Consider the following 25,330-nt stretch of genomic DNA (forward strand, 5'->3'; position numbering starts at 1 on the left):
ATTATATTTCTATTGATCTCAATATTCAATCATTTTAAGAACTTTAACACTGAGGTTTAGCAGCTTTAATATTTTAATGTTTTAAGCAGTAGTCTGTTCATAGGATTGAGATTGATTTTAAAAAAGCTCCAATTTATCAGAATATTCATCTGACAGGATTATGCAGCCAGTTTGTTTGAAGCAGGAATGAACAAAACAAGTTATATGGGGTTTATGAAATTACAGGGCTTTGAAGGCACAACATTAACTCAGTTAATGCAGGGCCCTTGGGGTACATACGCAGACTCTGCAATCTCCTAGGACACAATGCACTCCATGCAGATATTTTTTTTTATTTCAATCCTTCAGTCTTGCTTACGATTTTAAAGACTTCAGTCAAGTTGAAGTAACTGTTGAAATTAATGGGTATTCAGGACAAGGGGCAAGAAGCTTATGCACAGGGAGTTCTACTTGGATGTGAGGAAGAACTTTACCATTCAGGTGACTGCACATAGGAACAGATTGCCCAGAGAAAATGTGGAGTTCCTCTCACTGGAGACATTCTAGAACCCCCTGGCTGCAATCCTGTGGAATGTGCTCTTGGATGACCCTGCCTGAGCAGGGAGGTTGGACCAAATGACCCACTGTGGTCCCTTCCAACATTACCCATTCTGTGACAAGCAAAGTTTTGTTTCCTTTTCCTCTCTTGGCTGCGTTCTTTCGTTCTGTGATCTTTGGCCAGGCTTATGCCGACAGCCAAAAAAACGGCCACTAATTCTTGAAGGGGACACGCATCCCGCAGCAAGCCCATTACACCCCCTTTCAGCACGGCTGAAGTCGGGTCTCTTTGGCTGAAGGCTGTGGCTGTGCAGCGCCTCCCAGGCCCCGCACACATCTTGCCCTGGGTGCCGCTCCGCCCCCGCACACGTCCCGCCCCGGATGTTGCTCGGGCTCCACACACGTCCTGCGCCAGTGCCGCGCCTGCCCCGGTGCCGCTCCGCCCCTGCACACGTCCCGCCCCGGTGCCGCTCAGGGCCCGCCCCTGCACACGTCCCGCCCCGGTGCCGCTCAGGGCCCGCCCCTGCACACGTCCCGCCCCAGTGCCGCTCAGGGCCCGCCCCCGCCCGCCCCGCTGCCGCTCCGCCTCCGCCCGCCTCACTCGGGCCCGGCGCGGCCCCGCCCCCGCCCGCGCTCTCGCGATATCAGGGCCGCGCCGGGGCGGGGCGACAGCGCTGGCGGTCCCGACGGCGATCGGGGGGCGGCGCCGAGGCCCCCCCGCCCCAGCGATCCCCGCCCGCCGCCCCCCGGGCTGCGCTCTCCGGGGCGCACCCGAGCGGCCCCCGGGGCGCGCAGGGGGAGCGCCGTCCCGCCCTGCCCGCCGACTCCTCAGGCCCGGCCGCGTCTCGGCTGCCGCGCTGTCCCGGGCCCGCCCCGGGGAGGGGCTTCCTCGCGGCGCCCCGGCCGCGCTGCGCTGCCGCACGTCCGCGGAGTCCCCGCCGCTCTTCCTCGCCGTGGCCGCGGCCTCGCCGTCGCCGGATCCCCGCGGCAGGTCGGAGGTGAGCCGAGCCCCAGCCCCCGGCCGGCGGGGGATGCCGGGCCCGCCCTGCGCTCCCGGAGCCGCCGCTGCGTACGGCCGCTGTCCCGCCCGCGGGCAGGCGGGGGAGAGCCGGGCCGGGAGAGGGGCTCGAGCCTGGCTCTGTCCAAGGTCTCTTGAAATCTTCACTCCTTCCGAGCGCTGCGCCAGCGCCAGGACGCTTTCGCTCGTCCCTACATAACTTGTGGAGGTCCTCCTGTGCCTCCGCTCAGGTATTCCATCACTACTTCGATGTAAAAGTGGCAGAGAGTCAGCTCCGCGTTATGGAGAGACAAAAGACCGTCTTTTTCTGTCGCTGTTCAGGGAGTTTTGTCAGTCTGGCAGGGTCTGCGAATGCTGCGCCTCTTTTATGCTGGCTTTGCAGAATTGTGGCCTTGCACTAGAGAGGCCTCTGGGGCAGAAAACTTGGAACTACAGAAAGAGTTGCACATTTTTTCCCCCTAGATCTGTTTAATTGTAAGACCTCTAAGGTTTAAGTTACATCTCAGTGGAAGTAATGCCGTTTGTTTGGATGGTAGCAGGGTGCAAAAAAACTTACAGGCAGCTTTCATGTTTAAGATAACTATAGTGTCCTTACGGAAGGAATGAGGGGATGAGGATCTTCCTCTTAAACGTGAAGGTGTTTAGTCTTGTGGTTCCTGTGATCTGCATGTCAAATTCAGTCAGCTGTATCCTTTGGAAGCCTTCAGCAAGGTTCAGAGGTTGCTGCTTTGCACACGCAGGCTTATTGCAGGTGTTAGAGGACTTGAGCATGGTAGGCACGCTTAGGCTGCCCAGCTGGGACCGTGCAGCAAGGAGGGAAAAGGGCATAAGAGCCTTGATCCTGCAGCAGCTCTTTCCATTTCCCCCTTGCCCTGGTAGCTTCAGCCTTCTCTTTTGTAAGCAAGTCTTGTAAAAGGCTGCACATTTGTACAGTAACTAAATCTTCTTGAAAGTAAATGCATTTTTTCAGGGCATTTTCCCTGAAATTTGGCCAAAGAAACAAGCCACACAGCAGAATCATAAATTAATGTACTACCTCATTAGATAATCTGTTTTTCTTATTAACTCCATTCTCAGTGCAAGTCAGAATGCCTACTGCTTCATACGCACATCCAGATTAGCACCTTTACTGTCTTTTGACGGTGAGATGAGTGGATGGGAGAAATAAATAAGATATCCTAAATACCTCATACAAAGTTAAGCTTCTCCAAGCATGCAAAAGCTTTCCTTTTAACTGGTTCTGTTTGCTTTTTTTTCAAACTGAAGCTAAAATAATTATTGTGTTTCATCCCTCCTGGTTCCTGTCAAATTTGTCAGGTATGCAGGTAGAAGGAAACTAAAGTCTCTGCATTGGTTCTGTATGAAAGAACACCAGCTTGATTAATTTCTGTTTACCTTTAGGGAATTTAGGACATTTCAATCTGACAGAACTCTGAATCTTAGCACTGGTTTTTGTTACTATTAAAAAATAAAAGTTAACGAACACACTTAATCGAAGTTGTTTAACTTTGTATGGTCTTGAGACGATTTATAAAAATTATGAAATTAAAAAAAAATTATTCCTTCCAAGAAGGAATATACTGAAATCTGGTTTGTGTTTTCTATTCACAAGGTAGCGCACAGAACATAGAGAGTCCAAATACAGCTTAAGACCATGGCGACACACTGGAGAAAAGTGCTGATAATATTTGTCACAGCTCAAGTACTACTTGTGGTAAATGCCTTTGAGGAAGAGGATGTACCTGAGGAATGGATTCTTCTTCATGTTGTCCAAGGTCAGATTGGAGCAGGAAACTACAGCTATTTGAGACTAAATCATGAGGGAAAGATAATCCTTCACATGCGGAGTTTAAAAGGTGACGCAGACTTGTATGTATCTGATGTGACACTTCACCCCAGCTTCGACGAGTATGAGTTGCAGTCTGTAACCTGTGGCCAAGACATCGTCCATGTGCCTGCGCACTTCCGCCGCCCCGTGGGAATAGGGATCTACGGCCACCCCTCTCACCTGGAGAGTGAGTTTGAAATGAAAGTGTACTATGATCGAACAGTTGTACAGTACCCCTTTGGTGAAGCTTCTTATAACCCTGAGGAGATGGAGGCAAACCAGAAATACTCACAGTCTACAGAAGATGAATCTCAGGATGAGGAGTCTGTTTTCTGGACTATACTTATTGGAATCTTGAAATTAATACTTGAAATTCTTTTTTAAATTGATACACACTGGACTAAGTCACACTTCAGCCTGTGAAATTGAGTATGAATGACTTGCTGTACTATTTAATAATCTATGTTTCCTGAAGAGGTATTCAGGTTGCAATTCCTAAACCAGACAGGTGGTGGGGAGAAAAAGCCATATTTAATTTTATATTGTAAATCCTCCTCTATATGTAAAATGAGCAGCAAGCACAGTAGTTGCAGTGCTCTTCAGAGATCAGGGTTTAAAAATGAATGTATAGTTGGGATGTTGTTAAATTCACTTTAAATAGGTGCTTAGGAAAATCAACTCCAATTCAGTATTTTCCATTGTTTTTATAAAGAAAAATGAAATAAACTCCTGCACTTCAGTTCCCCTCTCAATTCAGAGCATATTTAAAACAAAACCTCCTTCTTTTCAAGGAAGTATCTCCAGTAAAACTAATTAGCAATGGTTTTGAGAGTATTCATAAAGTTGAGGAGCCTAGGGGAAAGGAAGGAGAAAACAATCAATCATGTAAGGGAATAGATGGTCTATATTTTGACTGTGTGTGCTCTACATCACATCAACCATCTGTCAAGGAGAGGTCTGTCCAGTCACTCATTACCACTGCAAATCCATGACCTGAATCAAGTGCATGTTGCTTCTATGCTATTGCTGCAGGGAAAGGGAGCCTTCAGCTGTTGTTACTTGTCAATATGGCATTTTCATCTTGTTAAAAACAACACAGCATGTAGTAGCTCAAACCTGAGGGGCGCTTTCTTACACTTCCCTTAATAGCTTTTTGTGATTGATTTTTTTTTAGCACATCCCTATGCATAAGCCATTAGCTTGCAAAGAAAATCTCTGCTGAAAGGAATTTGCAGTACCTTGTAAGAAGGCCATGTCATGCGCACTCTTCCCATAAAGTTACTTTTCCCAGGAATATTTTTTGTTTTGGTAGAGTCTTTCAAAATAACCAGTTGCTATGCAAATAGAGTATATTTAAACTGCTCTGTAATTTTCTTTTCACGGAGCTTACTGATCAGTGCACTAAAATAAACAAGTACATTACTATAATTTCATACAAATGGTGGATGTACAATTTAAATTCCATTACTAAAAGACTTCGGCTTATATGTGGGAAATTATTTTGTCTATCTCAGCATCTGACAGGACATGATTAGTGACTTGCATTGCAAAAAAATCATTATATAGACAAATTTAATTTTATTGGTAGAAAGGAAAAAAAGTGGTATTGTTCCCCTTAGAGTGGTTGGTTAAAAAGCACCAAAGTATCACTTTAATTTTTTGCATTTAAGTTTTGGACAGCAAGTTTTTTTGGTTTTTTTAGCCCTCCTTGCTGTTTTTCCCCCTTCTTCCTCCTCTTCTGGGTACAGGAGGGTCTTTCTGACAACAATCACAAATCCAGCGACCTAAGAAAAGAAAGTTATCAATTATTGGGAAACTAAGTTTATTACTCATCTAGTTACGCACCTTTCACCATTCTAATAGGTGCTTACCTATTTGCAAACAATCTTTAATGCAAAAAATCAGTGCTTTTCTTTAAGCATCTTTTTTCTGAAGCAGCATAGACAGTTCATGTAACCGCTGGCTACACAAATCTTCACAGACCTCAAGAAGGGCCAGCACCACTAAGGAGGTGGCTATTAGATAAGAACTTGACAAACAATGCTCGAGTTTGCCAGTTATATTTCAGGTGAGTGACTATAGTTCAAGGTTATGGGAAGTTACCCAAAACAAAAATGGCAGGTGGGGAAGCATGTAGCTGTTTATATTAAAACAGCAGGAATTATAAAGGCCGCTTTGGTAATTTTATAGTTTTGTAGACATATAATCTGTTTTGTTTACATTCTTAGGTCAACCTGAGAGTGAAATCGGCCACAGAACGTGTTCTAAAGTGACAGCTAGCAGCACTGCTCAAAATGGGACTGTACAGCAAGTTTGAAGTACTGTACAGGGAATACTGTCACTGTCATTGAATACTTATTCATGAACTTACTTACCATGGATTTAGTATTAAATGCAAAGCAACAGTAGCACCTGTTATTTTCTTTCCACAGCCCTGAGCTGGCCAGATGATATGACTGACTGGGTAATTTAAAGGTACAGGCCACCTGCCTTCATAGAGGTACTTCAGTTAACGGCTTTGATGTTTAAGTAAAAAAGGGAAGAAAAGGGTTGAAAGAGGTGTTTACAAATACTGAAACTACTTTTGAATTTAGAAGCTGAAATAGCTGCACCAACAATTAATGTGAAAGCTATACTCTAGCAATATGCAGCAATACAGTCTCTTTTACAAGCTTCTTTTATGAAAAGAGGTAATTACCCTCAGTATTCTGTGGACATGGGAAAAGAAGAGTTCTGAGTGAGCCTGTTTGGATTATACTGTAAAAGCCAATTATATTTCCTATACAGGAATTGCCAGGTTAAACTGTGCACAACCAAATATACAGAAATAAAGCTTATTAAAAAATCAGGTCCTACAGCGTGAATGCTTTCCTACAGTATTTCTGCTATTCTCTCAAAGCAATCCATGTATTAATTCTGAAAGAGAGCACCCAGAACTGAGAGGAGGTGGGAAAGAGAACAAGTAACTCTTACTTTATTACCTGAAGGGATAGCGTCAAGCCCCACACAAAAAGTGTGATAACCACGGTCACATACATCACAGAACATCATTTCCTCTTCATGGTGAGGCTGCCCGCATATAATGCATGTTTTACACTCCATACATTGCCAAGGATAAGTCTTAATCATAGCAACAAGTTCCGGGGTCATATCAAGGCAAGAAGGGTGGCCTAGATTAAAACCAGTATTATTACTTTTATGTCTGAAATGAAATTAAAAATTAGTTAGACTGTTTGCTTTTACTGAAGCTGAAGCTTAGCTCACCTCCTCGTGAGATCCCACAGTGCACCAAGAGTGCCAGTACATACAACATGAAAGAGAGATGGAGTCTTAACGAAGGATAGAAAAGGCAACTGAACTGTTGCTGCACGTGTGTAGGACACTGAATATGTCCACAAAAAGATCTGTCAAACAAACTCCCTTAGGAATCCACTTAGTGTATGTAGATACTCACCACTGTTGTCACACTGGGAGCAATGTATAAGAGCTTCAGCTTTTCCTTTCTTGTTGGACTCCTTACCCTTCAGACAAATTCCACATATAGCATTTGGAATGACCTTTGGCTGGAAGGGTAGAAGAGGGCTATAAATTCATTCCAGAAGAATTTACAGATTCAACAGGAAATGTCATCTATCTCCTTAACTATTAAAATTAATAAACTATCTGTTAGGATGTGTGAACCTTAAAGTATGTGACAAAAACTGACAAGCAGCACTGAAAAAAATTGTAGATTAACGACATAAAATATGGCATTTGTCATACATAGTGAGTTACATGTAGATCAAATTGGATCAAAAGCATGTACTTTCTTCTTCCCATGAATTAATCAGCCAACATTCTCCTCGATGTAAACTAAACATGACAAAGGATGAAAAATTTCAGTCAGTTTTTTTCAATATAGAATACTACATTATGAACTTCCATGTGGATTTCCTGTTTATGGAGGAAATGATATACAATTTTTCTAATTGCACTACATTTGCTTCTAAATATTAAAAATCAGTTACAAAAGCAATAAAGTTGACTTTTTTCTATCTAGTTTCAAATTATCTGGTTAGCTAAGCAATAAAGTTGACTTTTTTCTATCTAGTTTCAAATGATCTGGTTAGCTATGCCAACCATACAGGGTATATTAATTCCTTCTTACCATTCCTTCTTGTATCCAGTCATAATCACTGTAAGAAACAGCTTTACATTTAACTACAGATTTACCTTCATAATTTTACTAAGTGATCATGTGGAGTGTGTCTGGGTCCAGGAGACCCATTTAAAGGATAAGAGAAATAGCAGTGCAACAGTTGTCTATGCGTGTCTATTCTGTGTCCCAACTCCAGAGATACACCAATAGTTTTATCCCAATGAGGACTGAGGAAGAAATAAGGCATTATGAATTTCAGAAACACTGTAGTCATTGTACTGTTGAGCTTTGACAACTGCATAACGAAATTAGTAAGAAACGTAGTTGACAATTAACGTAGTGCTCACTGACATAAAACTGACTAGTGCCAGAGTTTTAAGAATGATGCTCCAAAGACAGCAAGTAGCGGGAGCTGAAGGCGTATCCTCTTCTAAACAGCTTGTCAGTAAGCAAGAAGAATCCCAGTCAACTCCCAAACACATATGGGAAGAAGAATGTGATTTAATTCTAAAATAAATGGAAAAGCAAAAATGCAAATATATATATATTTAAAAATAATTACCAAGACCTTTTACAATACAACTTATCTTTAAGTGTGTTTATTTCCCAAGACAGTTTTTTCTAGCACCTAGTGAGGTAATTAAAATCTTGACTCATTTTTAGATTAGTCAGGATACATTGCTTCAAGTTTTTTTCTGAAGTTTTCAATCTGCTTTTTATGTCAAAACATGGCTACAGCTTGCTTCAAATTGATTGAACTAAAGAGTTTTATTCAAGAAAGCAAACCACCACACGAGATGTTTAAAGGTAACTTCCTTCAAAAGATGACAGAGGCATTCACTTTATTTTGCTTATTTATTTAAAAAAAAAGCAAAGTCAACCTGGTTTATACATAAATATAATAAAACAATAAAAGAAGTCTAACATTCACAAACATCTCTACAAAATAATAAATATAATGGAAGCAAAACCACACAAACTGTTTTACGGTTAACTATACTACATGTCCTACATGTATACCTTTATACCCTGCTCCTCCCAACAAAAGTGGCACATGCTTTAACCTCGTCAGTGGGGCAGCATTTACCCTTCTATTGTTTAGGCTATATTCTATTTTTTTTTAACTCTGTTTCAATCTATTTCTAGGAAAACCAAACCTTTCTAGAACAGCAATTGCACTTTTCTAATCAGACTTCTACCTTTGTATTTTTCTAGATTTGTATTTTACTGCCTTTAATATACAACAGCACACTCCCTGGTACTCGAGCCAAATTAAAAGTCAGCTCTGTACCTGTGTTAGGGTATGTGCAGTTCACACTCTGATACACATAACTCTCAAGACAGACATTGATATAGATGCATTTATTAACAATGCTTCCCCTTAGTTTACTTCACCAAAGTATATTCATTAGAAACTGTGCATGTTAGGTGGGGTGAGAATCATAGCCTATCAATAATGAAGTTCCAACAGTGTGGAAGTATTTTTACAAAAATGGGAAAAAAACAAAAAACAAGGCTATTCACATTTCAAACTAGCTTAATTCTACCATCATAAATGGCTTTCAGAAAGGCTATTTTAAAAGTCTGTCAAATTCAAATGGGAAGTCTCAACACCCCACCTCATTGGAAGTAAATTTTGCTTTCTGTGACTTCATCTTATTGGGATAAGGATGTGAAAGAAAATGAATGCAAGGTCAAAACAATGACTGCCTGTTCTGTAAGTTTTCATTTCCATGCTGCTATGCTGCAGCTCTCAAATTCAGCTTTCCAAATTACACCAATTTTATAACGTCCTATTCTGAATACAAAATGTTACATTTTCATATAGTGACCTGAAACAGAAGTGTTGCAAAATATAGATTCTCAATACGTTTCAGTTTTATGTGCAAAAAATCTGTACTTTTAAGAGTACCCTGTGTGTGCAATTGTAGTAGTCAGTCCTGCAGCAACAAAGACTTGCATCTTGTAACATGACAAAACGTAAAACATGCTAATCGTTCTTTGTTAAAGAACTGACAGTAAAAAAAGACCCCATATAAAATACGATATTTCTTTTACTCAAAAATAACTCAGTGGAAATGTACGGAATCCTGTAATACTCATAATGTGGCTATAACTATGTATATGTATGCTGATGCCATAGCAATTATCCTTCAATTTTAACTACATGTAACCAAAAGATTACTGTTCTACAAAAATAGCCCAATATTAGAGAACAATACAGAAAAAAAGGATTATAAAGATTTAGAATTCACAGGGAAAACATTTTAAATCAGTTAAGCCTTCAGCTCAAAGTGCCTTAACATTTAGGCACGTATGGTAGACATATAGTTATCTGGTGTTTTTAAAAACTCACAAACAAGAATCATTCTGTCTTATCAGTAAAAACAGCTCATATAATTTGGCTTATTGCAAGCTTTCAAACATTCCCACAAACAAGAAAGCCATTCCTCTCACCCTCCCCACACAACATCACCACCTCTGACTAATCAGATGGCTGAAGCAGGCAGGGCATGCTGACATTACAAAGACGTGGCACTAAGTACACAGCAAGACCTTGTTACTAACAGAACTGGTGATTTTGAACCAATAAATAATTCCTATGGGAATCCATTTTCAAAATGCAATGCTGTATACTAACATTGCTCTTCTGCAATTAGAAGTTCAAAAGTTTAATGAAAGTTCCCCTCCATTGATTCTCTCTTTATGCATTTATAATGCCATTAAATAGACTGGACTAAACATTTGGGCATCTCACAGCTAAGTAAAACTTCTGTAAACTAGTGGCACACAATCTCCAATGTCAAGTTAAACAAAGCTAAAGCAAAATTTCAGGCTCCATCTTTGGATTTGATATTCATGGGAATATGAATATGAATATGCATTCTGTGTCTACAGCATCTTGCAAAGTTACATATAAAAATATACATGTGGTAACCACAGTCTAAATCTCCTTAGTTCACATATTTCTTAGTAAGTTCCTGAAAAGAAAAGATGCAACTGGAGCTTGCTGTGGTTATGAACTTGTACAGATACTGCCTGTAGAAGAAATTTATCAAAGCTGTCCAATTCTTCCTGGATATCAGCTTCTTGATATAAGTGATATTTTATTTACTATTAATTTGGTAAATACAGATGGTAAATATTCGTGAATATAAAATGCAAGCCATCAACAGCTCACTTTTGCTGAGACAGTTTCTCAGCAGGTACAAACTTTTCACTGACAAAAGTGCTCCTTGTTCTTTAGTTCTCAACAAGTATTCCTGATTGTTACATACTCAACCCTATCTTAACATAGTGTTTTCCCTCTCTAAAGGGCTATTCCTGCTCCCACGTAAGTTCATAGAAAACTCTTACTTCTCTCAGTGGAACAGGACTAGACAATTACGTGTTTCCAAAGTATTACAGGATATTCAGATCCTCTCTCAGTATGCAAAATACTGAATAAACACATAAGTAACATATGTCAATTCCCATTTCTTCTGAAAAGAATTTTATCTTGATCTTATTTTTATCTTAATTTTAAAAATTATTATCGAGGAATACTTAAGACTTGAGTCTTAGGTTAAGCAATCACTGTTTGACAGCTGAAATGTCTTAACGTCCCCACCAAGGTTTTAGCTCAGATAAAAGCATATTGCCCACAAATGTTTCTACATAGTATGAACTACATAAAAAGCTATTTTCCATGTACTGTTAAAGTGGCTATGTAGTGTTGCCTATACAACTGTAGTAAGCTTTTTGCCTTCCAACCTATGCATTGTAACATCGCAGGATAAAAGGCTGTATTTAAAATGAATTTCACAACAATATGCTCAGCCATATAGCTGCACTTTATAGCACTGGTCTCTTGGTATGCTGCCATACTAAATAGTAGAAAAAAACAAACTGATAGTGAATGATAGTTTTAAACTGGCACATACTTCTGACTGCTATATTAAGGCAGACAGAAAGATTTAGATTTTCAATGATAAATCTACAATGGATTTTTCTAGTGTTACTGCCTAGGAATCAAAGAAGTTAACAGGAACAGAGGCCACTGTACAGCTAGAGTAAAGAAAAGCCCCACACAAAATACAAGCAAAAAGGAAATAAAGAAGCAAACAGATGGAGCACACAACAGGAGAACAGCTAGTGAAGTACAGCAAGCAGAAGTTCCATATTATTGAAAAAACCAAATACTTCAGGGAGAGGCTGGTGAGTAAAGTTCAGTCAGGGGCTCTTTTCTTCTACCTTGTACCCAGGAACTGATTTGGGTAATACAGAACGTTTGGAACCATCTTTTCTCGGAGTAGCACTTTTGTCTCTTGTTTTTTGTCTTCCCTGAAAAGAATCCTCCTGGTTGTCTGTGGCGCAATCACCTTCAGATACATTGCCAGACGAATTGTCCTATAATAAAAATACCATAGCTATATTTTTCTTTTGGATAGACAGACAAGTGTTTCGTATGCCCCTTAGAGCCAACAAAGGCAAGAGAAGGAGATACCATTCCTTCTGCAAAAGCATGGGCTTTATCACAATCTAGAACACCTTTGCTCACAACATTCATTATCTATTTTTTGTCATGCTAAGATATTGCCATCAGCAACACCAGTCATGTTTTCCAGCTGGTCTTGGCACCAGAGTGGGGAGCACAACAGTATAATTCTTTGAACCATTTTCCATTAAAAGTCAGCAAGAAATCCATTTTATGTGAAATGCTGTTTACAAAGTAAAGGGCCAGCAAAAAGTTAAAAGTGCCCTTGTCATGCATTTAAAGCATACTGTGAAACAGCATTGCCTTGAATTAAACATGTGAAGGTTTTTTCTGCCACCCTCATCTACTATTTTCACCAGGAGCAATCTAAATATTTAATTTGAACTGCAGCAGAAGAATGCCATCAATGGCAAAACACATTTTCATATTTAATACAGAACAAAACCACAGGATTTATGTTGCAGTTAAAGCTTTTGTTTTTTTGAGAAATGAGGAGGCAAGAAAGAGGGGAAGATGTTCAAAGAGGGTGAGAGATCAATGCAAGCGTAATTAAGAGCAGCAGCACAAGACTTTTCTCAGAAAAGTGTTAATAAAGGCTTCCAAAAAGCTCCAGAAGGAAGCAGTATGATTATTCACATTTATTAAAATAAAACCCAAGAGGCCAAATAACAATGGTGCCCTACACTAAAACACGTTTTGTGCAAACATAATAGCAATCAGCATCTGCCCCAGAGCCTAAAACCAAAACAGACAAAACAGACACAGGGCAAATGGAGGACTGTAACACAAAATCTAATCAAACTATGTGGCAACAAGAAATTCTATGTTTAATCATTACTTAGAACAGACCCATTGCAACATTACAGAAAACTGCTACCGCCTCCAAACAATGGGGAGGGTGAAAAAGGAGAAAGTACAAAGCATACTGTAGGACTCACCAGGGAGATCTGACAAATGGTAGGTAGCCCAAAATGTAGAAACAGAGGCCTGACAATGGCCTACCTTTTCTCCTGAACTATGTGCTTATTCTCAGTGACTAGCAAAGAATCCCTGCTTCCACAGCCAAGCCAAGTCCACTCCACAGGAATCTGATTATCAACTTTCCACATTTTTCTACACTTTTCAAACTCAAGAACATTTTTCCTGCTGCATTCTGTCACCAAAAAAGGCTCTTGAACTTCCCTGAAAAATCAAAGAATAGCCTGCTTGGTTCAGTTACTTTTCCTTACCATTAATGATAATGACTGTCAGTGGAATAGGGAACCAGGAAAAAATGGTTAAAGACCAATTGTAAATAAGCATGAGTGCGATTAAATTGAAATTTTGAGTTGACATTTAGCATGCTGAGTTTATATGATTTCTTCTCAAAACAAATGCAAGCAGAAACAGTGTATTAACAGCTTGCCCTCCTTTGTTAACCTACAAGCTGACCTCTTCCTTTCTTCTTTAGTTATGAGTATCTTACGAATTCAAACAAAATAAATATTTACATAGCAAAATTTAAAATGATACATACCCACCATTAAACTTGTTCATCAATGCGGTAGTTTTGGCTTTAGGCCTCACTTAGGCCTAAATTTAGCAGGCCCAAAGGATGTGACATAGATCAGAAGGGACAAGCATCACCTGACTTAAGCAACCAAAGAGGTATTTCATATCATCTGACATCATCAAGAAGTGTCAAGAGGTATAAAGAGAGAGAGAGGAGGAACTTCTGTCTCTTTTGGGTTTTGCCTCAGAAGGGTGAGAACACACTGCCCTGCTCTGCCGAGATTAGGCCTTGCTGCCCTCCGCACTTGTGTTATCTAGAGAGGTGAACATTTTCATGTTAATTTTCTCCTCTCTTGCTGGAAGGTTTCTCTGGAAAAGTTTTTGGGAGGTTTTGTGATGTTTAGGTGGCTGGAATCTGTACTGTTTGGTTGGGTGACTCAGTAGTTATTGTTGTTAGTCTGGTTTACTTTTCTCACATCTGTATATATATATATATATTATATCATATTCTGTTTTCAATTGTCTTTCTTTTGTATAATATAAGAAGCTTGCTACTTCAGGTTTTGGGGGCTTTTTCCTCTCCCTCCTTTTCCCTTAGCTGGGGGGGAGGAACCCTTTCTCTCTGTGTTGGGCAGTTGGCATTTTGCCAGCTCAACCCAAGACAATCAAGCAAGCTAGAAATTGTTAAATGCACCTGTAACATTCCATAGTGTTAAAATTAGGGTTAGACCTCTGGAAACTGGCTGTCACCTACATGCAAACTACACCAATAAACCAATGGTTCAGTTGTACTCAACTCATTTGAAGCTCAGCTGCTCTTGAACACTGTCAAAGTAGGTATGTGAAAGTTTCTCTTACCTTTCAGCTAACAGTTAATTTTGCATTTGTGTAAGTAGCGAGAATATAAATTTCTTTATAAAGACGTATTGCTAAGCAAAAAAGAACCTAGTGCTTTTTACCTTCTTTTTAAATTGAAATAAAGTCATTGTTTCTGTACTGAGTACTTCCCGCTTCTATGTCACAAAAAGAAAGTTATGAGGTTACTAACAGCATTGCTTTAGGGACAGATTCTGTGGGATTCTAAGCAGCAGAATATACTCTGCCCTGAACTACAGGGTTCATTCACCTCAGAAATGATAGCAACTTCCCCTTGGGGAAAAGGGCACAATGAAGAGCTGCATCAGGAAGTTTCTTAAAGATTTCTTAAAAAAAAAAAAAGAAGGAAGAAAGGGCCTGAAATTTCAAATATTTGTTCCACCTACTTTAAAAATGGAAAGCTGGAGGGCAATGTGGCAAAATAAAGAAAAGTACTAAAAATCGTCCTCCCTTCATTTTGCAAATGTTAAAAGATTCTACTAAGAAACTAGTGAAACTAACAGAAGTGAAGGGAAATTATTTTTTTGTTCCATAATATTTTCAGTTTGTCTCACCGAATTGCCTTTGGTTTTCCGTTTTTCATCACCTCGCCCTTCCTCTGCATCATCTGAATCTCCATCACTGTCCAATGCAGGCAGCTCCGGGTCCAAAGGAGGTTCATAAAGAGCTGTGTTTAATGGCAAGTAACGAAGTTCATCTGGAGAGTATCTGAAGTTAAATAAATAAAATTAATTCATTCATCTGTGCTTGATGCAGAAATATTAAGTCACACAGTACACAGGGACTTGAATGATAAAGAGTAAGAAACACAAGAAGGCACACAAAAACATGCAGCTCTGAGAACAAAGGAAACATGCTAATTTCTCCTCCCAAATGTGATACTGCCTAGTACTTGTCTTTGTAAAGCAGATATTCATGGAACAGAGGAGAGTGTATTTGCAAAGTTCCATAACTACATAATCATGAGGCCATGGAACCCCTACAAATTTTTAACCCACGTTACTATGCCAAACAGATGTACATTTTGTTTATAAAGGTACAGTGCCCACACAGCCTGTGTACAATTCTAAGCCAGGGCACACAAATACATCCAAAGCAAAGTAAGCAAAGAATACAGCTGTACATCTGAATTCCCTGATTACTGAAGAAGAACAAAAAAATACATATAAAAATATAATTTCAGAAGAGTGCAAAGATCTAATTGCATTGCTTATAGCAAGATACAGCTTAACATCTGTAACCTACCTTTTTTTCAACCCTTATTTAAAGACTAAGAAAAACGTGAAAGTCCTCTTACTGCTGATGACAAGCATTGTAAGAAATGGGATACTATTTTGATGCATATTTTGAAAGGTTGTGTCTTTCACTGAGATAGATAAGCAGTTTCACTTGCAGCTTAACAGTGCAAAATAAACATAATAAGTAATAATTTTAATTCAATTAATTTAATAAAATTGAAGCCCCTCAAGAATGTTCTGTAACATGTAAATTTGGCTTGGGCTGTACAAACACACAGTGGAACAAGCAAGGCACGTGCAGATGAAGAGCCTCTCTAAGGAACACCAAGCATATACAGGATGAACGCTGTCTCTCCTGTACAATTGTAACACATTGACAAAATCTTCAAATTAGTACATATTTGTTCAATGATAGTGTGCCACTAGTAAAGTCTTAAATTTATGTAAACAATGAAGTACACATTTTTCATTAAATATTAAGATTGAGCTCGTAATGTCTTTGTCTCTAACTTACAAATCCAATATACAATTTAGTCCACAAGACCAATCAAATTTTTTTTAAATTAAGGAGTTTCTAAAAATTTAAGAAAGGACAGAAAAACTGTCACACAGAAAACACGTGATCACAAGCCAAGATTACAACACTTTGATACAGAAACATTAATCTTGGTAGATGTGCAGAGACAGATGATAAGTAAACACGAAAGTGGCAGGACTGAAATCAGTGTTTCCTTTTACCATGGTAAATATCTGAGCAGGCTAAATCTTAGGCACTGCAATACATCAGGGGAGACAGTACTCTTGCAGTCAGTACTGTTTTGTTGACAGAAGCTGTCACACAATGCATCCTTGAAGATTAGCAACTGTCTCAAACATAAAATTAATTCAAAATCTTACAGTAAAGACAATGAAATGTTTTTCATCTGCTACATGTAGAGAAAAGACATCAGTGCAATAGAATTGGCAGTTGGGATGCTTTTAAAATACCTTTTATAGTACTCCTGGAACTGGCCGGGTATGAGAGCCACTGGATAAGGACTAACCTTTGTCCTCTCTGTAGGTAAGATTTTGTATTTTCCTTGAGGCACCTGGATAATCTGCATTGTTTAATATAAAACAAATGAAATTTTTGTTTCACATACAAACTGTTGAGCCCTTCTCCCCACCTATTCCCCCAAATATTTTTTACCTAGCCAGTTTTAATGAACTGGGAGAGCCACCCGACTTCTCCCATGAGAAATTCAATTCATTAAAATGGAAAAGATTCCCTCCTCACAAAATATTATTATGGATTAAATTCAACTACTAAGTATCTAGTGAACTGAAAGAACATCAGGTAAGACTACTTGAAACGGTGTATTAGGAAAAATAATTTTAAAATTAAAATTTAGCAATTGAAACAGTAAACATAAACTTTTGTATGTGGCATCCTTAGCATGAATTATCACTGTTGGTCCATATGGGTTGACAGTAGAAAGAACACGTCCATCTTAGTCTGAAACCAGACTGCAGTATAAAAAAACTTCATTAATAATACAAACACGTGGAAAGGAGAAGCTTACATAGAAGCCTTCCTTCCCTTTGAAGGAAATAAAACTAATCATCCACTGTCTTGCCTCTAATATGGATCAATAACATAAAGATGTAAACTTTTCATAATAGACTGCCATGTAACAATTTCTAGAGAAAATTTTTGCTTTACTGTCTTTATAGAAGCAGAACAAAGCAGAACAGTACTGTGTCAAAATGCCAGCTATTTTTTGTTTTTAGTCAAGCATGGAGGCATGTAATATATACAATGTAAAAATAATGTAACACCTAACAAAAAAAAGAGCATACCATTGACATAACATTCTCTTTTAGAGAATAAGTAAGTTTTCTTTTTTACTTGAGGTATTGTCCCAGCAAAATTTTGGAGGTATTCCAAAGAATGAGCTAGTTATATGCCTACATATAATAGCAACAGAAGCTTCTTAGTAGTCTAAACAATCCTCTTAGTTTCATTCTCCTACCATCAGATTAAAGACAAACAACAATTAAATTTTTAGAGCTTTCTGAGACAAGTATTTTTAAGTTAAAAAAGTTTTCAGATTAAATATATTTGAAATTATTTTTTTCAGTATTACATAGTTTTGCTGCCAAATGGGTAAGTCCCTACATGACTGAAACAATAATCAAAACCCTTGATAAAAATTAAAATGGTATCAAAAAGAACTTTACTAGAACAAGCAAGGAGCTACTTGTCAACATTGGTAAGAAATTTAAATCTGCCTACATGTGTCTGTAAATCAAAATAGGCTCTTCTTTCTTCCATCCGCTCTCGGTTTAAATTGCTGTTGAATTCTGCAGCTTTCTTGGCAGCTTTTTTAATATATTCTGGAACTTTACTGGCTTCTACTTTCTGTGTGTTCTGCTGCTGCATTTGCTGGAATAAAAACAATTTTATTAATTCGCATACATTTCACTATCAGTTTGAGAACAGCCCTTTCTCACACTCGGTGTAACAGACGTGGTTCTCTTATATGCTAATTACTTACAGAGTACTCTTTATAATGATCTGTTATTCGCTGACGTTCTTTCTCTTGCAGTATAACAGAATACTCAGCATGTTTGGCAGGGTATTCTTTAATCATAAGATCAATTACTTCATCACTACGCAAAGCTGTTAGACCTAAAATAGATAAAAGCAATAATGATGATATTTGGCAAAAGTAACCATAGGTTATTTATATCCCACAATGACCAACCCAAGTTTTTGAGCACCTAAGGAAAACAACCTGCTGTGCAAAATGCTTCTCTTCTCAACTGAGAGTGAGCTTGTGCCATTTATCTTTCAAGTCTGATTAGGAGTTTGCTTGTACCCAAGGAGCCAAGGCTCATGTCATGTCTTCCTTACAGCTAGATCCCTTCACATTGACTGACCACCCACTTTAAACCATAAAGTGGGGCAGAACCTTTGTTTTAGGTGGGACCTGATAAACTCTTTAGTTTCAGCTTCCAGTCTTAGTGCCATTAACCTGTAGAACTTTAACTGAAATTATGAGGTTTACATAACGCCTCCTACAAATCAAGAAAGAAACACTGTGAGGACAATTCAGAGCAGCAAACTGCACGCAAACCCCTGACTCCCAATTAAAGCATTTGGAGTTCAGAAGTTAGAATGTCTGTTTGCAGCTACAGTGCAGAACTCCTCCTTTAATGTTCCAACACAACTAATCTCCAAACACAGACAACAGAACGTAATGACTTAAGTTACTACCACGAATTACCAAAATAACCTTAAAAATATGGATAGTTAATTCAGCCCACATATCTATTGGATATGTGACACATAATGTAACATTTTACTTCTATTAATAAAATTAGGATATTGTTTTCCTCTGTATAGTTAAGTTAAAAAAAATAAACAGAGAGCTGGCAGGTGAGAAATAAAGGCAGTACCCCAAAGACTGCTAGTATACAAAATGACATTACATTTACACAGACCCATGACATACGAAAAAAACCTGTGGCAGGCATAATTTAAACTCTAACATGTCCAAGTCACATATATTAGCAGAGTAAGGGAAATATCCTACAAGCTCTTTCAACATAAGTCTCATCAACTACATCATTCCATTCCAAGTACATTAAAGTGCTTTAATATACACTCTTCTAATTTCCAACGTAGAAGCAGAACCATTTAAGATACACTGATGTTTGCTGAGCTCCAACCAATGCAGCAAAACAATACCAATGTACCTTTTTATTTGAAAAATTATGGTCGTCTCCTTTCTTGGAGAAAAAGATTCTAGAATTTAAGTTAGAAGACACGTAACTAGCATCCAAAATATATTTTTAATAATAAATCTGAAATACCGATACTTCATGACCAATTTACCAAATTAATAATAAATCAGTTTTAAATTCAGATTTTATGCTTTCAGTTGGTAGCGATGCAATTGTTCTCCACCAAACTGAACCCACTTTTTCAGCATATCATAGTTGTTATACTGTAACAAGGAATCTAACCATTTGTTTTCTTACCTAGTGTGCATTGAGTCTCTGTGATAACATTTAGTTCTCTGAGGTAGAGCTTTTCCTTGTGAGATAGATCTCGCCTTTCTAAATCTCCAGAGAAAACAAGAAAGAGCAATAAAAACATGTGAAGTTATTCAAATTTCCTCACAAACAGTATCAAAGTATTTCCAGGCAGCTAGCCTGTATTATACTACTATATCAACAAACATCACAATTTTATAAATTAATTTTAAATTTAATACACAATGTAGGGATGTGGTCAATTCTCTTGAGTATCCTGCCCATAGTTATGATTTACAGAAACACTAAAGAAACCTTCTTATATAAATTCAGATGCAGAAATTTTTATCAAGCACTGAAAGTACAGTCTTTCTTAGTTTTAGTATGCCTTTTAAAAACAAAATACATGACAGAACTAGATTTGACAATTCGGAATAATGAAGGCTCAAATACTAGAACCTTCACAATTAAGTTTTTTAAAATTCCTCCACAGTGTAGAAATGTTGCCCTAATTCAGAAAACAGAATATAGAGATATATAGTTATACAGTAAGAAATCACCAACAAAATGCTTAAATATAAAATTGAAGTCAGTTTTCAAAGGTACTTGCTGATCTAACCCCCAAATCAAACTCCTTTACAAATTTTCAGTGGCAACACTAAAAAGTCTTATACTCCTTTAAAAACCATAGGATACATTTTCAACGTGCCAGTAACAGAAATTAAAAGTACAACACATATAATCCAGGCCTGCTTTTGTCAGGTCTTTTCTCAAACAGTTGGCTCCTGCTATAATCAAAGAGACACAGAGTACATCCAAATTGTTTAAAGACACAGGTCTGTACAAGAAAAACTTTAAAAATAAATACCTGGATATTTTCTTTTAAAGGAAGTCACACCCAAATATTCACTGACTTGCTCCTGAAGCATATAGTATTCTCCTGTTTCATCTGGTGGCCATTTGTATTCTATCAAATTTTCAGCAGGAAAATAACTATATCTGAGTATGAGAATAATGTTAGAACAAATCACAAGAATCCTTAAAAGCAATACTTACATTTCTAAGACTTCAATAATTCCTATTTATATCATAAAATGAACTGAGTTGGAAGAGACCTTCGAGATCACCAAGTCCAACCCTTGATCCAATACCACTGTGACTACTAGATCATGGCACTCAGTGCCACGTCCAGTCTCATCTTAAAAACCTCCAGGGTTGGTGAATCCACCACCTCTCTGGGCAGCCCATTCCAATGCCCAATTACTCTCTCTGTAAAGAATTTCTTTCTAATATCCAACCTAAATCCCCCCTGGCAGACCTTAAGCCTGTGCCCTCTTGTTCTACTGCTGGTTGCCTGGGAGAAGAGACCAACCCCCACCTGGCTACAACATCCCTTCAGGTAGTTGTGGAGAGTGCTGAGGTCACCCCTGAGCCTCCTCTTCTCCAGGCTAAACAACCCCAGCTCCCTCAGCCTCTCCCCATAGGACTTACATCAATGAACAGTAACTATGAAGCTGGACAAGCACTTTAGAACACTGTATCCTGCTAACCTGTCTCTTTGTTACACCAAACTTCACATATCACTATTCATCCAAATCATCAATTTAAATATCCAAATATCCAAATCACCATTCATCAGCATGCTAAGGGCAGAAGACAAGAAAGTGATATTCATGATAGTGATGAGAACACCAGGAAAAGCAACTACTACAGCATCAAATTTCATTCAAGAAGTATGCAATGTTTAAAAAACATGTGAGCTGTGTTTCTGATTTTGTAGCAGATGTAGCACTTTTTATAGCATTCTAAAATAAAATGCCTTAAAATATGCTTGGAGCAAAAGACAGCTCGTTATTCATAGGGCATCGCCTCAAGTAAGCAAGACGTATGAAGAATATGCAAGTAAAGAAAAAAGAGCTATACTTACACATACTGAACAATACAGTAACACTTGCAATAAAAAAAGTGGGAACTGTAAAAAATGGTATTACCCAAGGTCTTGACTCGAAGTTTCACAGCTTCGAGAGCTGTCCCCTGAGCCCATACGCCGTCTTTTGGATGGCTGGCTTCCATCATTGGAATTTTCTTCTGTGTCATCCTGAAATGAAAATTAAGGTAAATATTAAAAAAATTAAGAGTATTCAGCAGATGATGTAAAACACCAAAAATATTGCAATCCACAATTTAAATATACCTGAACTACTGAGCTGTTGTATGACACTTAACTAATAACTCATAGAACAGTTTACACAGCAAATTATTCTTTACTATAAACCAGCTGCATGAGACATGGTGGCACACAAGGAGAGTTGGGTGGTTTCTCTCCTGTTGCATAGGTGGACTGAACAGACAGAGCTGTAGCTCTGCCCAGCAAGTTGATAATTCCTGATGTAAACTACCTCTGGAACTTAATCAGACTAACTCTCAAAAACAAAGGCAAGTGCAGAGCATAACACCAAGACCTTGCTGAGACTTGATGCTTAAAGCAACACAAGAATTTATGGGCATACAGCTAAAATTAAAGGAATGGTACACAGTTTACAAAAGTATCATTACAGCAAGTAGCAAAGACTTGTCTTTTGTGAGGAAACAATAAATGAAAGAAAGAACCCAACTACATATTGCAACAAACAGAGAGGAGAACAAAGCTATTACAAGGAAGCACTCAGAAGTCAACTTACAGGTGTCACTATTCAGATTTCATGTGATCTATATACAAAGAAACAGAATGAAGGGCAAAAGAGGAGGAAAAAAGACCAAAATAAAAAGTTCTGAAAAATCTGTAAAACCAGTGACTCAGTTGATCTTGCATTTTTCACCTGCTTTGTTGTCCCAAAATGTTATACAACTCCTACCTGCATCATCAACAACTCTCAAATCATTTAGTGACCAGTCCTGTCTGATCATAACTGAGACACAGAGAGCAGAAAGTTTCTAGTAAATTGCCTACTGTAACAGGTAGTAGACTCAAGAACAAGACAGGGCTTTAAGTAATTGAATCTCTTAAGTGAAGCAATATGAAGGAATCACATTTCATGACTTCTATGAAAAAGAATTAACCTCTCAGAAATAAATGGATCAAGCCCAATTATACTTATTAATAATGACAAGAATGATTATTAGGTCTACATTTGCTAGTGTCTTTCACTCTAGCAGGTTTCACATATCATATGACTTGAAATATCAATTTAAAAATATTCCAGCAAATGAGAATACATTACTTTGGTTACATAACATTTCACAATGCTATAATCAAGACAGGCCATGAGGAAAAAGCATTTGTTTCCTGTATTTTTGGTTTATTCCTTGTTTTTCACAATTCTTCACAAATTTTTTTTCTTGTTAATGAGAAAGAAAAATATCTTTCAGGCAATAATAAAAACTGAATAGCAGAATTTAATAAAACAGTTTTCGTAATGCAGCCATCCTTAAAGAATCAGGTATGCAGCATCTCCACTCGTATTACTAGTGATGCCATTTCCTAGTATTGCTGCACAAACTCAGGTAGATAAACCAAGCAGTAGTCTCTAAACAAAACAGTACTGCACTAGAGTAGTTTCTGACACAGCCATGTCTCACCAGTAGTTCATCTCTGCTTCCCACACAGAATATTAATGCACTCCAAACCTTCCGAACCACTAGCAAGTCCAAAGCACTGCTCTGGTATACTTAAGCTAACAAGAGATTTCAAAACATCTTTACAAGACAGCTCTCAACCTGACAGTTTCGTGGAAGTGCCTCCTATCAGTTTCTACTTTCGCTTTGTGATTTTTCTCACGAGTAAGTTTGTTGCAGAGGACGGAGCAGAAGTGGAAACATTTGTGCTGCAATCTAAGATACACTGCTGTTCAACCACTCCTACTGTTCCCAAAAAAAAAAAGAAAAAACACCAAGAACCTAAAAAAAAAAAAAAAAAAAAAAAAAGCCGACAGTTCTGTGGTTTACTTTGCGTGAGAAGTCAAAACACGGCCAAAAAACGGCCTCTTCCTGCCCTGAATTTCTTTAGGAAACACGGTGACGTTACGAACTCCTGGGAAGTCTATTAACTGTAAGACCGACGCCAGGATGCTTTATTACGCGATCGGGAAGCCTGAACTCCCCGAGATGAGTTTCAGAGAGCGCCTGCCGGTCTGTTCCGCGAGACGCTGGTGCCACAAGTGTCGCGGTGCGCGGGACGCGGGGACAACCCGGCGGGGACAGCGCGACACTGCCGCGACCGAACCCAAACTTTCGCGTCCGCGCCGCCGCCCGCAGGGCACCAGCTTTTCGTTAGCTGGGCGGCCCCGGGCACCCGGCCCTGGCCCCGCGCCTGAAGTTCGGCCGATGCACGGGAGGCCGCCCGGCTGCCCCGGCGGGCTGCAGGCGAGCCCGGGGAGGGCGGGAAGGGGAGGCTACGACGTCCAGGCGGGGGAGCGGCGCGAGGCCTCCCGCCGGGGCGGTTGTTGCGCCGCAGTCCCGCGGCCGCCGCCGCCCGCTCTCACCTTGAGGGACTGCGCGCCGGGCGTGGCGGGGTCGCTGTCGCAGAGGCGCGGGGACAGCACGGCCGCCATGGCCGCCGCCGGCTGGGCCAGGAGGAGCGACGCCGCCGCCGCCGCGCGCCCGGGCCTCGCGCCGCGCCCGCCGGCCCCGCCCCCCCGCGCCCTGCGGGGGGCCACAGCGGCCCCTACCGGCCAGCGCGCGGACGGGTGCGGCGGCTCCTGCTCCTGCTCCGCCCCGCTCCGGGCAGCCCGCGGCGACCCCGGCCCGCGCCGCCGGACCGGCACCCGCACCGGCACCCGCACCGGCCCCGAGCCGCCCGCGCCGCCGCGCGGGGCCGCCGCCGGGCACCCGCCTCCGCCGCTGCTGCCGCCGCCGCTGCCGCCACGCCCTCCTCCTGCCGCTGCCGCTGCCGCCGCTCGGGCGGCCGCGCGGCCCGGCCGCGAGCGCGGAGCCGAACCGCCGCGGTAGCGCTTGGGCAGCAGCGCGGCGCGGAGGGGCAGCATCGCCCCGGAGGCGGTCAGCGCCGAGCGCGGGAGCCGGCACCCTGCAGGGCCGGGCTGCTCCGCTCCGCCGCCAGACTCCCGTCTCTGGGAACGTCAGCCGGGGACGAGCTACGTTTGTGAACCATCAGCCCCCGCAGGAGGGGGGTTCGGGGGGCGGGGGGCGCACTCGGAGGAGCCGCCACGAGCGCGCTCGCCCCTACGAGGAGGGAGGGAGGGAGAGAGGGCGCGTGGCCGCTCCCGCCGCTGCGCGGTCGCGCCAAGCCGGCAGCGCCGCGCCCCCCTCCCGGTCCCGCTCCCGCCTAGCGGAGCCGGAGCGCAGCATTCCCGCCCTGCCGCCGGGAAAGACCCTCGTCCCGCCGGCGCGGGGGCCGGGGTGGAGCGCGCGCGCCCGCCCACTCCCTCGTGCGCGCGCCAGCCGGGCCCCGTGGGCGCGCACGGCCCCCACGCCGGCGAACAAAGCGCACGGCCGCAGCCGGCGCCGCCCCCGCACAGCCGCTCCCCGCGCCGCGGGTGGGCGCACACATAGACCCCGCGCCGCTCTTCGCCCCTCGCGGAGCACCGTCCGCGGCTCCAGACGCGCTCGGACCCCAGCGGGCCAAGGGGCGCGGGGAAGCACCGCCGCCCCGTCCGCGTTTGTTTTCAACTCCCGGCAATACAACGGACGTGGAAGAGACACCGGCGCTCGATTTCCACACGCGGCAGATCCAAAAGCTGGTATTTACAGA

The 25,330-nt window shown here is 41.0% G+C and overlaps 2 protein-coding genes across 6 annotated transcripts; one reads left to right on the forward strand and one right to left on the reverse strand.

Annotated features, from left to right (window-relative positions):
• The first annotated feature begins 1,178 nt into the window (after positions 1 to 1,178).
• Positions 1,179 to 6,231, forward strand: C2H6orf120 (chromosome 2 C6orf120 homolog). 3 transcript variants are annotated; one of them, XM_071549484.1, is made up of 3 exons: positions 1,179 to 1,785; positions 3,168 to 3,570; positions 5,612 to 6,231. In XM_071549484.1, exons 2-3 carry the CDS (start codon positions 3,210 to 3,212, stop codon positions 5,698 to 5,700), a joined length of 450 nt encoding a protein of 149 aa, XP_071405585.1. In that variant the 5' UTR covers positions 1,179 to 1,785; positions 3,168 to 3,209; the 3' UTR covers positions 5,701 to 6,231. The 3 variants fall into 3 exon arrangements, with proteins under 3 accessions (XP_071405585.1, XP_071405583.1, XP_071405584.1); XM_071549482.1 differs by lacking the exon at positions 5,612 to 6,231 and having other exon boundaries at positions 3,168 to 4,122; XM_071549483.1 differs by lacking the exon at positions 5,612 to 6,231 and having other exon boundaries at positions 1,179 to 1,535; positions 3,168 to 4,122.
• On the reverse strand, positions 4,020 to 24,256 carry PHF10 (PHD finger protein 10). 3 transcript variants are annotated; one of them, XM_071549481.1, is made up of 12 exons: positions 24,105 to 24,256; positions 21,615 to 21,721; positions 20,492 to 20,622; positions 19,630 to 19,707; positions 18,141 to 18,274; positions 17,879 to 18,028; positions 16,591 to 16,700; positions 14,920 to 15,073; positions 11,755 to 11,910; positions 6,838 to 6,946; positions 6,365 to 6,553; positions 4,020 to 5,167 (listed from the first exon to the last, which is right to left on the reverse strand). In XM_071549481.1, exons 1-12 carry the CDS (start codon positions 24,171 to 24,173, stop codon positions 5,082 to 5,084), a joined length of 1,473 nt encoding a protein of 490 aa, XP_071405582.1. In that variant the 5' UTR covers positions 24,174 to 24,256; the 3' UTR covers positions 4,020 to 5,081. The 3 variants fall into 3 exon arrangements, with proteins under 3 accessions (XP_071405582.1, XP_071405581.1, XP_071405580.1); XM_071549480.1 differs by having other exon boundaries at positions 19,630 to 19,713; XM_071549479.1 differs by lacking the exon at positions 11,755 to 11,910.
• Between the last annotated feature and the right edge of the window lie 1,074 nt (positions 24,257 to 25,330).

Source organism: Pithys albifrons, chromosome 2 (assembly GCF_047495875.1).
Source record: "Pithys albifrons albifrons isolate INPA30051 chromosome 2, PitAlb_v1, whole genome shotgun sequence".
Lineage (NCBI taxonomy): Eukaryota > Metazoa > Chordata > Aves > Passeriformes > Thamnophilidae > Pithys > Pithys albifrons.

Bases quoted from the DNA above. Each gene is read 5' to 3' on its own strand.
- C2H6orf120 (XM_071549482.1), top strand. From the start codon at position 3,210: ATGGCGACACACTGGAGAAAAGTGCTGATAATATTTGTCACAGCTCAA.
- PHF10 (XM_071549480.1), bottom strand. From the start codon at position 24,173: ATGGCGGCCGTGCTGTCCCCGCGCCTCTGCGACAGCGACCCCGCCACG. The intron at 19,714-20,491 runs GTATTTATTTTT...TTTTCTCTGGAG, and splicing joins CTTTAAAAGAAAATATCCAG to ATTTAGAAAGGCGAGATCTA. The intron at 18,029-18,140 runs GTAAGTAATTAG...TTTTTATTCCAG, and splicing joins ATCATTATAAAGAGTACTCT to CAAATGCAGCAGCAGAACAC.